Source organism: Miniopterus natalensis, chromosome 8 (assembly GCF_054644295.1).
Source record: "Miniopterus natalensis isolate mMinNat1 chromosome 8, mMinNat1.hap1, whole genome shotgun sequence".
NCBI classification, from domain to species: domain Eukaryota; kingdom Metazoa; phylum Chordata; class Mammalia; order Chiroptera; family Miniopteridae; genus Miniopterus; species Miniopterus natalensis.
The window spans coordinates 55599660-55613328 of record NC_142088.1 but is presented as its reverse complement, the minus strand read 5'-3'; the positions used below and the strand labels follow the sequence as shown (position 1 = coordinate 55613328).

General features: G+C 40.5%; 1 protein-coding gene across 1 annotated transcript in view; it reads right to left on the bottom strand.

Moving 5' to 3' along the window:
• Positions 1 to 13669, bottom strand: part of NEB (nebulin) — a 183065-nt gene that overhangs the window by 64105 nt on the left and 105291 nt on the right. Inside the window, exons 82-97 of the mRNA XM_087819858.1 lie at positions 12001 to 12204; positions 11557 to 11661; positions 8294 to 8398; positions 7881 to 8192; positions 7076 to 7180; positions 6209 to 6307; positions 5903 to 6004; positions 5665 to 5772; positions 4712 to 5023; positions 3271 to 3375; positions 3057 to 3161; positions 2583 to 2690; positions 1646 to 1753; positions 1429 to 1542; positions 844 to 1041; positions 354 to 458 (exon numbers count right to left, since the gene is read on the bottom strand). Of these exons, the coding sequence (XP_087675984.1) occupies positions 354 to 458; positions 844 to 1041; positions 1429 to 1542; positions 1646 to 1753; positions 2583 to 2690; positions 3057 to 3161; positions 3271 to 3375; positions 4712 to 5023; positions 5665 to 5772; positions 5903 to 6004; positions 6209 to 6307; positions 7076 to 7180; positions 7881 to 8192; positions 8294 to 8398; positions 11557 to 11661; positions 12001 to 12204 (2295 nt within the window). The remainder of the gene's footprint in view (positions 1 to 353; positions 459 to 843; positions 1042 to 1428; positions 1543 to 1645; positions 1754 to 2582; positions 2691 to 3056; positions 3162 to 3270; positions 3376 to 4711; positions 5024 to 5664; positions 5773 to 5902; positions 6005 to 6208; positions 6308 to 7075; positions 7181 to 7880; positions 8193 to 8293; positions 8399 to 11556; positions 11662 to 12000; positions 12205 to 13669) is intronic.

Genomic DNA, 13669 nt, shown 5'->3' with positions numbered 1-13669 from the left:
TCTACCTATGGTCAAAGCATGCATTTGCATTCTAGTATCTACAAGTTAGCCTGATTAACTAAGGCATTGATGCTCGAGAGTAGTTTACTGCGAAACACTTCCCAGGTAACTTTCCGTTAGAAATGTCTAATGCTTTAAACTACTGAAAGACTGACACTGGGAAGGTTCGGCACCACAGCAGGCCACGAGGAGAAGTTTTACTGGGCAGTGGACCTTTGGTTTCCTTTGATCATGCCCTGTTAGAGCAGCTTTCCCTGCCTGGGCACAGGGACAGCCTTGCTAATACCCCATTGAGAGCACCATGGATTCCACGGATCCACAGAGAATTAGTCCTTCTAGGAAGATTGGCTCACCTGACTCTGAAGGTCGTATGACTTCTTGGCTTGGAGGATCTGGGGTGTATCCCAAACATAGCATCCAATGCCTTTCAGCCAATTCAAGTCATCCTTATACACATTCTGCCAGAAAGAAGAAACGGTGAAAGATATAGGCACTCAGTGAATTTACAACTGAACGTTTTGATGATTTCTTATCAGCTCTTGGCTGTGCTTGGTGCTTAGTGGTCGTAGGGTTGGCTTCTCCACAGCTGGGAGGTCTTCAATGCTCTGGCCTAAGGGAGCTTACGAGGAGAGCAATAGCTAAGTTTTAGTCTAGTGTTAAACAGACTAAATATTGGACATAGGTATCCATGGTTCATAGGGAATTCACACACTAAAAGTGGTTATTCACGCCGCCTTGTGTTGAAAAGCAGAGGGTTCGTGAATACAGGGATTATTAGAGCAGGAGGGGCCAGGCAGGGCTGGGTGAAGCCTGTAAGTAAGGTAAGCCGCAGGAAAGACATACATCACTCAGGATCTCCTGGGCGTTGCGGGCCAGGAGAACACTGGGTTCTTCTGGAAGAGAGGTCCACTGGTGGAAGTAGTGTCGGTACTCCAGGTCACTGAGGATGTACTGGCACTTCTTGGCCAGCACGTGATTCATCATATCGTTGGGGATATGAATATTTGCTTTGGTGTCCTCATAATGTTTTCTGTAGTTCAACTAAAGAATGATATTTTTTAAAGACAAAAATAAGAAAATGTAAATTATCCACATCAATCTCTTAGAGTCTTATTTCCAGTCCAGATCAGTGCCTTTAGAATAGAATAAGGTTAAACAAGTGATACTATAATATATTATTTTTTTTAAATTCCTATCCTTTTAAAGCATAGGGAGAATAGTGACCTTGTTGTCAAATACGGAGCCCTCCCTACGTGTTTGGCAGCGAAGGACAGAAGGAATGGGAGGGGGGACTCAAAGTCGTCCAAGACGAACAGCTAAGTGGCAGGTGGGGGGAGTCTCAAGAGGGACTCATTCCTCACCACGCCAGCCCCGCTAACCTCGAACAAAGGGCAGATCAGAAACACAGTTACAGTGAACGCTGCTCACCGCGCTCCTCATCTTCTGGAAATCCAGGCAGTGAACCACACCGGGGAACTCACTGATTTCTTTTCCAGCCAGGTAGTGACCCTTCTGCTTCTCAAATGTCTCTTTGTATTTAAGCTGTGAAATAGGTACAACATTGAGAACCACTGGGATTTTCCAACCAGCCCTCGCTCCCCAACAAAGACTCTCAAATCTATGAGAGGAAAAAAGTCCTACTGACCTCACTGTTCACATAGTCAGCATGCTTGGCTCCAACAATGGGGATGTAGCGTTCATCCAAGGTGTAGCCATAGGCCTTGGTTCCCTCCCATGCCCCTTTATACAGTATCTAGAACAAAGAAATGTGTGTCGACAAAAGTTTGCTTTCAGATGCCACTAAAAAGAAAGTGGTAAAATCAAGGTAAATTATTTATGTTTAAAGGCAAGGCTTAAATCTTTGTTTACAGCCGTCAGTGTGCCTACCTAAGAACAAGGTAGAGCCTTTTGGCTTGTCGCAAACAAAATCTACAAACAAATAAAATCTACGAACTCTGAGGCATTTTATAACAGAGGTTAACTATATTTACAGTTCTAATAAAAGTGAAAACAAGTTTGCTCCTAGGGAGAGGATCACCGAAGATTGCATCCCACTGAGATTAAACACATGAGATTGCACACATACACCGTCCTTTAAATTAGCCGAATTGAACTAGGAGGGCAAGTCCTCCATTCGTTGGCTGGAGGTGTTTGTACATGACCGCCTTCTGTACAAGGACAGAAGAGGGACCAGACTTTTCTGCCTTTTTTCTAATAGTGGTTGCTCAGTCCTGTGTGCACCCGGAGTTGGTACAGCACATGGTACATTATTATCTGTCTATTTATTTGTTTATCTGTTCCTCTCACTTATATGAACTCCTGAACGGCTTGTGTCATTTGAGCTTTAGCTCCTCAGTGCCTCCTACAGTGCCTGGCACATCACAGCAGCTCAAAAAATACCAGCTGAATAAATGCTACATGCTCTGAACAATATGCTACTTTTAATAAACAAGACTAAATACAATAGAAGTAATAGATCCCCTTTATAAATTCATTTGTTCACAAAATCATCCAAGAATATGAATACTGACAAGAGCTTAAAATTAGGAACTCAGTTGTATATCACATAAAATAGAACTTACGGTACTGTAGAGTTTTTCCATGTCTTTGGAGTGAGTGATATATGGTGTCTCTGGAGTAAATGTATACTTGCCCTTTATTAGTTTATTAAACGTTTCTTTATATTTTATCTAAGGAGAGAAAACAAAACAAAACATTTGATTACTATAAATATATATTTAAAGTTTCATAGGATCTACCTAGCAAGAAAATAATCAGTCTACATTTAGAGATTAAGATGAACAAATGGACTAGAGATTAAAAGGAACTAATTTCAGTCCATTCAGCTAATATAATAGAATCACTTGGACAAAAATATGAATATTATCTAAAAGTGGGCACAATTATACCACCTATTAGTGGCTTTTAGGACATTCTCCCCCAAAGATTATCTTATAATCTCTCCCCCCCTCAATTTTTTTTATAAGCCAATCTGTTCGATGAAACACAACTAGCTCCCCAGTCTATGTGCCTCATTATACACAAAGCAAACTTACATCACTTTGATTGACTGAGTTAATCTTGGCCAAAACAACCTCTGGAGGATCTTCCACACTTGTAAAGTTAGGATAGTTGTCGAGAGCAGCTTTCTTATATTTCACCTGCGAAGAAATAGGGATGATGAAGACAGGTGTCCCCCTAGAGAGTACCTCTCCCCACAAGGCAGGTAAAGAGGCCAGGCATTAGGTAAGAATAATAGGCTTTGTGTACCTGATTCACCATCTCTTGGTTTTTAGTAACCCTCACATGCTCCACAGAATCCAGGGGGATCCAGCCAATGCCTCGGAGCCACTCCAAGTCAGCTTTGTACACATTCTGAGAGCAGGAAGAAAGAGATAATTCAGGGAAGAATGACCCAGACACAGGGTTACAGACAGCAGATTAAAAACATTTTTTTCAGCTTTTAAAGGATTTTCTATCTCTTGTAGCTATTGTCTTCTTGATTCAATTGTGATTTCATCTGTACACCTGAGAAATATTTCTTGAACCTCTTACTATGAATGAAGCTCTGTGCTAAGTGCTTTGAAGGAATAAGTATAAAGAAGGAGTCTAGGTATAGAGAGAAATTATTTACAAAGTGGAAAGTGGTAAGTGCTGTGAGAGCAAGACCACTCCAGTGCTATGGGAGGTAAGGGCAGGGAGCTGGTGTTTTCAGCCATGAGCATAAACAAAGGTTTTTACCAAGGAGGTTATAATTTTAGATGAACTCAGTATATTTAGTTATATAGAAATATGTGGGACATTTAAAATAAAGAAAATTACACAAGTAAATGCTCATGGACTGTAGGGTAGGGGGAAGCAACCTTCTAGTCAAGCCTGCCTCTACACTTCGAAACCTAGCTCCTGGATTCTCCCAGCCCACCCGCACCAAACGAAGAGTAACGAATCTTATTTAAGTTCCACAGTGGTCTTTCTGCTGCAGCAACCTGTGAGGTGGGGCGTTCAAGTTCAGCACCTGCACTACAGGCAGCCCTTTACTCCCTGTTTCTGTTTTGGTAGTGATGAGAAGACCTACCTGAGCACGATGCCGATGCATCATGTTTCTGTTCCCTACGGACTGCTGGTGTCAGGTAGAGATCTTGATTCGGGCCTCAGGACAAGGCGGCCTCGGTAATATTCTCTCCCCTAGCTTTACCAAAGCTCGGCATGAGAAATTCTGGGCCCTCATGCGGCTCATGAGTATTTTGCATTCTTTTTGAGTTGTTTTGATTCCTTGCAAGCAACTACTTCATAAATGCCTTGAATAATGAGATGCTGGGAAAAGCAAGAATGGGGCATTCCCAGGGCCTTGACTAGTCAGTCTATCATGCAATGTTGTCAAAATCCCAACTCAATCTCAATTCCCGCCCAAGCCAATTATTATTTTAAATCAGTTGATAATTTTTCATGCCCATGTGAGAGAGGAATTGCTAATGTGATGGTACAAAAGCAGCAGATTCAAAAAACACCTGACTTTGAAATTTATTCAGAAATGCAGCCAGTAGGCAACGCTTTCACTCAATCACTGCTCCTGAGCTTTCTCTACATCACATCCAGCTCCAGTTCCCTCGGGGAATAAGCTAAATATTTACAGCCCCAACTACCAGAATGCTACTTACAATTCTGAGAGTATGCAGTATGTTTCGAGATAATTAAGAAACAAGTCACTTACATCGCTCTGTAGGTCATAGGCCTTCCTGGCCTGAATAACATCGTTTTGGTCAGGATGACAAGTCCACTGGTGCAGGTAATTGCGGTAATCAATATCACTGATGAGGGACTGCCCCTGCTTGGCGGCCAGCACGGACACCGTGTCCGCAGGTATGTTGATCTTGGCCTTTGTTTTATGATAGTCCTCCTTGTACAGTCTGTCATTCTGAATCTGGCCCGCATGCTCAAACCACACCAGGTGAGGGTCATCTCTCATGTTCGAAACACCAACGTAGTGACCTTTTTGCTTCACGTGCTCAGCTTTGTATTTCAGCTGGTGGGAGGAAGCACAGAGATGCAGTCCATCAGCTTCGATAAGCACACAGGGCAAAAGGGGCTTTGGACATCAGCAAATCCAGGCCCCCAGCTTTTTGTGTCACACCCCCTACCCTGAGAATAAATAACAAAGATATTGAAGTAAATAAATATTAAAAATATCAACTTAAAAATGAAAAAAAAGACATTTGTTTTCTAATTCTGACAATATTTTATTTGAAGGCCTAGAGGACTCAGGAAAATCAGGGAATAGAAGAAAAAGCAAGATGGTGATGGATGTGAACCAGGCTTACTGTGGTGATTGTTTCGCAATGTATGCAAATATCAAATCCTTATGTTGTACAACCGAAACTAATATAATGCTATATGTCAATTTTACCTCAATTAAAAAAATAAATAAATAAGAAAAAGTAAAGAACTCAAACAATAGCCTATAAAGAAGCCAAGAGGGAGGGTCAAAACTCCCAAAGCCCATGGAGAAAGGACCAGAAGGGAGCAGGCACTCCCACCATCCCCATGCCTGGCCAGGCTTGCTGAGCCGACAAAGGACACTCCACGGTGCTATGTCTTAGCATAACCGGGTTGTCCCACATGCAAGGTCCAGCCTTTGCAAAGCGCACTCATAGCACGATGAATTACCTCGCTCTGAACATCACTGGAGTGATGCGCATGAACAAACGGCACAGCATCCGGAGGCAAAATGTAACCTGTGGCTTTTTGTTTCTCCCAGCCTTCCTTGTAGAGGTACTAGAAGACAGAGGGCACAGCAAAGGGTTAAACTGAGGCGTGAGAATGGAGGGATAACAGACATGCCGACAGTCATGTTATGGTCCTCCATGCCCCCATAAAGTCCCAGGCATCTGGGTAGAAGCCATACCTGGTCCAGTATCCGGGCTGCCTCCTGGGCCGTGTGCAGCAGGGGCGTTTCTGTGAGGGTGTATTTTGATTTGGTGTCATTCCAATCTTTCCGGTATTTAATCTGGAAAAGAGAGGCAAGGGGTAAGTTACTTGATGTTAAGAAAACCATAATGTAAGCGAAACAGCATCAGCGATCTCTCTCAGTGATTACAATCTGTATCTCAGGCAATGACTGCATGCAGAGTGTAAGTAGGCAGGAAAGCTTTGGAAATGGAAATGACATCTTTGTGATGGGGCAATTTCAGAAAAACAGCCGTGTACTTACATCATTTAGGATCTCACCACTTTGTTTCGCTGTCACATAATCAACTCTGTCATCCACAGGAGTAAAGTTCAGAGTTTCGACTTTCGTGCGATATTTACTCTATGGGAAAGAAAATATTGTTTAGACAGTTGTAGTCCCTGGTCCCGTGTGAGCTGAGGGAGATATGCTAAATTTAAGGATCCTTTTTTACTAGGAGCATAGAGCACCATATTTGAATGGCATCTTCTTGGCAACTTGGCTTTCTTCTTAGCATTTTATTTTTTTAACAAATGGCTTGGCTTCTTGTACCTCCCACAGATTTTAAAGTAGCAGGTTGCTTAGCTCCCATAGCTGTGTAATGTATCATTATATATATTATCTGTAGCATAACTCAATACATCTTTTTTTCAGCTGGACAAACTTCTCTCAACTATTTTCCTATTGTTGTCAAAAGAAGTTTTTGATATATACATTTCCAAGCATAATGAGTGTACTGGATATTCTGCTTTGGATGTGGTTCTATAGGGTCAGAGCAACAACACAGGGTTATTTTGGGAAAATGTATGCCTGGCTTAAATGACAGCAATTGAAATTGTTTAAATTGTTGATAGGGAATGACTAAATTTTGGCTTGTGTATTTTTTTTATTTTAATTCTCACCTGATGATATGTTTAGAGAGAGGAAGGTGAAGAGAGAGAAAGAGAGAGAGAGACAGAGAGAAACATCAATCAGTTGCTTCCTGTACATGCCCTGACTGGGGATCGAATCCAAAACCTTTTGGTACATGGCACAGTGCTCCAACCAACTGAGCTACCCAGCTAAGGCTTGTGTATTTTTGTTCAGTCTTTCAATAAATGTAACAAATGGCAGGATAAAATGCTGGAATACCTCACTGAAGATATCCCCAGCATATTTGGCGTGATTGACGGAAACAGAATCATTGGGCATCCATCCGATCCCACGCAGCCATTCCAAGTCGGCCTTGTAGATAGCCTATGAAAACAATACCAGGATAAAGTCAGCAACCCCAGCCACAAGTCCTGTTTATTCTGTCCATTGGCCTGATGGAGAAAGACAACTCAAGAACGATACACTCAAGCAGCCGGGCAGGTAACATAAGTAAATTAATTAGGAGGCCAGATGGTATGACAAACTGAGGGACATATTTTCTATTTAAAAGGGATCAGCTTCAGTTCAGCTAGAGGTTATTGTTATCAGGGCTAACGCACATTCAGAGCTGCATCCTCTGATTTTTCAAGAGAAATAGAAAATCCTGGATCTGTACACAAAATTTCCTGGCCTAAAAACCCTGGCAATTTAATTCAAAAGTTATAAACACTGTGTCAACTACAAAAGCCTATCTATGCCTACACCCTGTCCTTGGGCTGCCAATATTTTACTTATGATATAAACTTCTGTTGCTACTTAAATTCTATAGAAATAATATTTTCACCATAATTGCCCTAACCCTGTAACAGTAAAGAACTATATTCACATTACCATTTATTTCTTGACACAAAGTCTAGATCCTTTATGGTTTTGGTGATTCTGATACCATACTATAAAGTAGAACTAAAACCTAATTCTTGGCTGTATTAAGACATGGAGTTCAGATACAAAGCTTAATGACACAAACTTTCGGGGAGTCATGGCAAAATATAGAAGAGCTCATCCTAAACTGCAGGCCACTCACATCGCTTTGCAGTTCGTAGGCCTTTTTGGCCTGAATCACATCGTTCTGGTCGGGCAGGCAGGTCCACTGGTGCAAGCGGTGGCGGTAATCAATGTCGCTGACCAGTGTCTGGCAATTTTTAGAATGCAAGATGGAAAGCATATCCACGGGGCTCTGGAACTTAGTCTTCCACTTGGCCCACTGCAGCCGATACTCCCGTTCATTCTGAAGCTTGCCAGCTATGAGGGCCCAGCGGATCTTGTTGTCGTCCCTGGCTGTGAGGGTGCCCACGTAGTGGCCTTTCTGCTTCTCATGGTCAAGCTTGTACTTATACTGGAGATGCAAAAACAAAGCAGATGGATCACAGTTTCTACTCTCGATGCACCTAGGGCATTCGCTTAAAACGCTGAGAGGTTAAACCAGGCCATACTTACGTCACTGGCGATCTCCCTGGAAGCCTTGGCAGCCTGTATAGGGATGGCATCCAGCCGTATGTCGCAGTTCATCTTCACTTCATCCCAACCTTCACGGTAAATTTTCTGAAGGGAACAAAATATATTGTTCCAGGTTCAAACTTACCAATAACTCCGAAGGCTCACGTACAATTATTATCAGAGGGTGCAGTTTTGAAGCCCCGGGCCAGTTAAAGGAAAGAGAATAGGTGCAAGAACCATTCTGAACCATGGTACTGAAATACAAAATCGTGTCTGGAATCCAAATGTCTGGGCCTGACCAGGCTCTTTCCTTTTCATTTGAATAATAGCTTCCATGTGGTTGTAAGTGGTTTATGTAAAAGAGTTTAGTTGCTTCTTGTATTGGTAGCTTTGGGATAAATTTAAGTGCATTAATGGGCTACTATTGAATTTCTTGAATTGAATAATTCGATTTATTTAATGTTTAAATTTGACTCAGTTTTGTAAAATTATAAACTTTTTTACATTTGTGGGGATTTCCCCACAATGTGGTTTCTTAGATCTTATGGGACTGATGATGCATATTGTTTGGGAAAGTTAGATGTTCCTGCTGAAGTACAATTGCATGTTAATAGCCATTTTTTAAAAAAAGTGTAGCGTCTTTTTGTTTGTAAAGAAGTTAATTAAGGGAGTGACTGGTTTACAGACAACTTTAAAAATATATGTTCATATTTAAATAGGCACAGTCTGTATTGACAATGTCACAAAGACTCAGAAATAACAGTTATTTAAATGTATAATTTAGAAGACATGCCAATAGGGATGGGATCTTGAACAGTGAAGAAAGGAGAGGTGAATTTCAATTACTGATAAGTTCATGGCCTTTGCATACCTGAAATATGAGTGGTCAGATAAATTTTGTTTTTGCAAGTATTGATAAGTTTTGTAAGAATTTCCATTCAAGTTTTTGTATGAATTTGGGTGATCCTATTTTAACAATTGATTGTTTTATGTACAAAAGAAAAAATATTCTCCAATTTAAATGTATTATACTAGAAAATATTCAATTTAAACTTGTCATTATGTTATTTTTAATTTTTTTGTTTTCTGTTTATTTCATTTTATTACATATATTATTACATTATTTTTCTTATTTCTTACTTTTTGTTTGCATATGTGGTCAAATATATTTTTTATTTGAACTAAAAAAAAAGTCTGGCTTGAGACCAAACTTCTTTACCTACTAACCGCGAGAATGAACATGGGCAAATGCCTTAATTTTTAAGTTTCAACCTTCCTATTTGATTAAAAAAAATAATAATAACCATATTTTACTCATGTGGTTAGTGTGAAGATTAAATGAATCAATTTAACATGAATTTGCTTGGTTGCTTATAAAATTGTATACAAATATTCTAGCAATGTTGTGCTTTCTAAATGATGGGAAGAGTTTTAAATAGTGGATTTTATAAAGATTCTAATAATGATGACACCATGTGTAAAGAAAATGTACATTTTGGTTAACATGCAAACAGGATGTTTGATTTCTTCCTAAACACAAGCCGTTCTCATTATTATCTAAATATCTAAAGTTAATAACTTTACTTTTGGCACAGTTTCAAATATTAGTCTTGCTTATATCATCATATCAATGGTAGGGTGATGGCTATTTCCAGCTGAGAAATTCATCAGGCAAAAGAGACACCATGAGACTTTCCAGAATTTTCCTGCCAAAGATGCTTCTGGATGAAATGTAGAGCTGACTGCCTCTCCACCGGTCACTTCACAAGCATGCACTGCACCACAAAACTGATTCCAGTCCGAAAAAAATATATCACAGTCCTAAAATTTTGGTGTTTTTTTCCAAATCCTTGGAAAAATTAGCTTCCAAGTGGCTATTGTAATAGAGTTGATGGTGCAGTTTGGCACATGGTGAGGAATCTTTTCTTGGCAAGTTCCTTCTGCCACACTGATTTTTTTTTTGAAAGATTCAAAGTTTCAAACCATGGTGAATTGCACTAAGGTAGTATCTTTCTAAGATCATACTTATTCTACACACAAGAAACCTCTGAAATCCATGAAGGCGGTACCTTCTTGAACATTGCTGAGTTGTGCAGTTAGCCACATAGCTAAATTCTCCCATTTTATTGAACAGATTTTTAAGCTGATGTCCTTGTGTCTCTCAGGCATATAATGATTTATTCTGCAAATAATGATAATTTTACCTTTTTTCTTTCCAAAATGTACCTCTTATTCTTACTCTTATTTAATTAACTTGGCTCGTATGAGAAGCTTGCTCAGCTAGAACTTTCAGCATGACAGTCATTTTATTCCTGACTTGAATGAGAAGTTCAGTTACTGAGGATGAGGCTGGCCTCGGATTTGAGATTTAGTCTTGCAGTCACGTCAAGAAAACGCTCATTTATTCTTTTTTTGCTGAGACTTGGTTTTAAAACAAAAGAACAGATATTGTATTTTGTTACATGCCTTTTCAAATCTAATAAAGGAGCATATGATTTTTCTCTTTTGTTCTATTACATTATTAGATTCCTGGATATGGAACCCTCTTGAAGGTCCTGGATGAACCCTAGTTGCTTGTGTCACATATTTATGTACAACTGAATTTCATGTGTTCATATTTTATTTAAGATCTTCCTCATTATTATTGGTCTAGTTTTCATTTGTGAAACTATTTGGACAAGTTTTGGTAATTGTGATGGCTTTTTTTCTTTCATTGGGCGTTATGGTAGGGTGGTTTTTTTTAAGTTTTGAAATAATTCTTTTGTGAAATAATCTGGGTGACCCTGGCATTTGAGAGGAGAAATGAAAGTCTTTAATAGCACTATTAATTTCTTGCTATATGTTTTTATTCTTTTTCTGGGGTTAATTTTGGTAATTTCCTACAAAATTCCCTAGAATCCAGGTTTTAAAATTAATCTGCAAAGTTTTGCAAAGAATTCTCATATTTTGAGTTCATCTGCCTCTGTCATTAATTCCCCTTTCTTGTTTGTGGGTCCCTTCATTCCTCTTTCATCTTTCTTGGCCTAATTCCCTTCTCCCTTTTATCATGTTGATACCTGGCTCACCAGTAACTGACCCTGCCCAGTGACCCCGAGCCAGGGATCTGCTCCTTTCCTCACTCCGGGTCCAAGGCTGATGGTGGGAAGTCTTCCCTGCCTTCACCAGTCCATCTTCTCTCCCTGGGCTATGAAAGTTCCACTGGTGATACTGCAGCACCAACTGAGTGACTTTCTAAACAAAAGGGAGTCTGTCACAGTACTTACATTGCTCACATTGAGAGCATTGGCTCTGGCGAGATTAATTTCTGGAGTATCTGGCATTATGTGGATCGAAGTTTTATCTTTGTCCCAAACTTCTCTGTACTTTGGCTATGGAAAGAACCGATAATAACAAAATTACTTTGTAATTTGTAATTTTGCTAGTTACAGTGCACAACTTTTCTAATCCAAAATCATTTCATAATAAGGTACAAACTTCTAGAGTCTTTTCACATAAGTTACTCAAATTTGATATGAAATCTGTATTAATGTCATTTATTAATACTTTGAGTTTTTATTTAAAATTAATAAGTAATAATAAAACGACCCTGTCAGCATTACTTATTACAATCTTCGTTATCATCCATATTATTATTAGATTACCAGGTTAATTATTTCATTTCTTTGTAACACTAACCTAATTTTATTATAGAGAAAAGGGTGACTTACAATGCTAATATTTTCAGCATTTGACTTAGCAAGGACAACTTCCGGCGTGTCAACGATACTTGTGTACTTGAGGTTCACCACAGGTGTCCGATAGACACTGTCTCGTAGGATCTCCTGGGCATTTTTGACTCTCAGGACTTCGGGAGACCCTTCAGGCATCCAGCCAATGCCACGCAACCACTCCAAGTCAGCCTTGTAGATGGCCTGGGAAAGAACACAAAGTTAGCTAGAAACAAGTTTTTTTTTTAACAAAACTCACTGTAGTAAAATAGGGAAACAATTTTGTATGTTATATTTTATCTTCCACAAACAATAAGAGGCGAGCACTGTCCTGACAACATGATTTCTCATACGCAGCGGTGTTCTGTTCTGCCTGTTTCCTGGGCCGGGGGCCTATGTTTGGGCGCCTACGCACATTTTCAAAAGCCGAAAGATCCGTGGAAGGAGCTCTCAGTGTGGGGGAGGCAAGGAAAATTTTTGAATAAGGTTAGGCAATCGTCACACTCATCAACGTGGACTTTAAAAGCAATGATAATGGGCTCTCAAGTACATCCTCCACAAGGCCGCCAGAAGGACCTTTTCAAAATACACAGTTCACATCTGGCGTCACAACGTTCTCCCACCCTGTGGCTTCCCGTTGGTCTTAGGATAAAGCTCAATCCCTTCCCAGGGACGAGACGGTAAGGGGGGTGCAGCACCATTCCTGCCCCGTCCTCCGGCCTCATCTTGGGGTGCTTCCCTTCGGCCGGTGCAATCCACCCACACTGGCCTTCTTTCTGTCCGTGGTTTGCACACAGCCCCTCTGCCTATGTGGCTCATTCTGCAGGAATGTCCCCAGGGTCCTCTTCACAGAGCCACCTCCTACTCCTTCATGTCCCACTGAAGCAGCACCCCCTTAGGCGGGCTTTCCCAGTGCTCACGGGCCAGGGATCGCTCCTCAGCCACCTTACTGTGGCTAATACTCTAATTAACGTCTATTCCTTTATCAGTGCGAGCTCCCTGATGCTTCCTAACGCCGGGACTTGGTCTTACCCCTTCTTCTTTATTTACAGTTGTGTCTTTAGTGCTTAGCACAGTGCTTGGCACATCGTGTGTTTAATAAACATTTCTAAAAGGTAGTTAAAGATCCAGTCCCTACCCTAGCTCCACAATTTTGATCTCAACTGGATTTTCTTTTTTCAAGATAGCACCTCCCTTTGAACTGGGATTTTCATTTTCTTGGTTATCTAAACCTGTTTCCCAGACATAGGTACGCGGTTAACCATATCAAATTGCTTTATATTAAATGCCAATTATTAATTTTATTTAAAAAACATGGTGTCCTTCATAGGTGATATTTTAATAATTAGTTAATAAGATACAAATCCTAGGCTAAAAAGGTGGTAAGAGGAGAGGAAAATGTAGGAAAGTGTCCACCTTAATGAAGGATGAGAGTGTATGCTTTAGTGTGTAAAGTCTGATAGGTATCGGAGTTCAGAAGGAAGGGTTCTCCGAGGGGATTACATGCACATTTTGAGATTTCCCTTCCTCATTCGCTAAGGACTTGATGGCCCCGCACGCCCAGTGCACGGATGCGTTCAGAAAACGGCCTGCACCCACCAGCTGGCAATCCGCTTCCAGCGGTGGGCACACTTTCCTGCAGGCAGCTCACTCATTACAGCAGAGCATC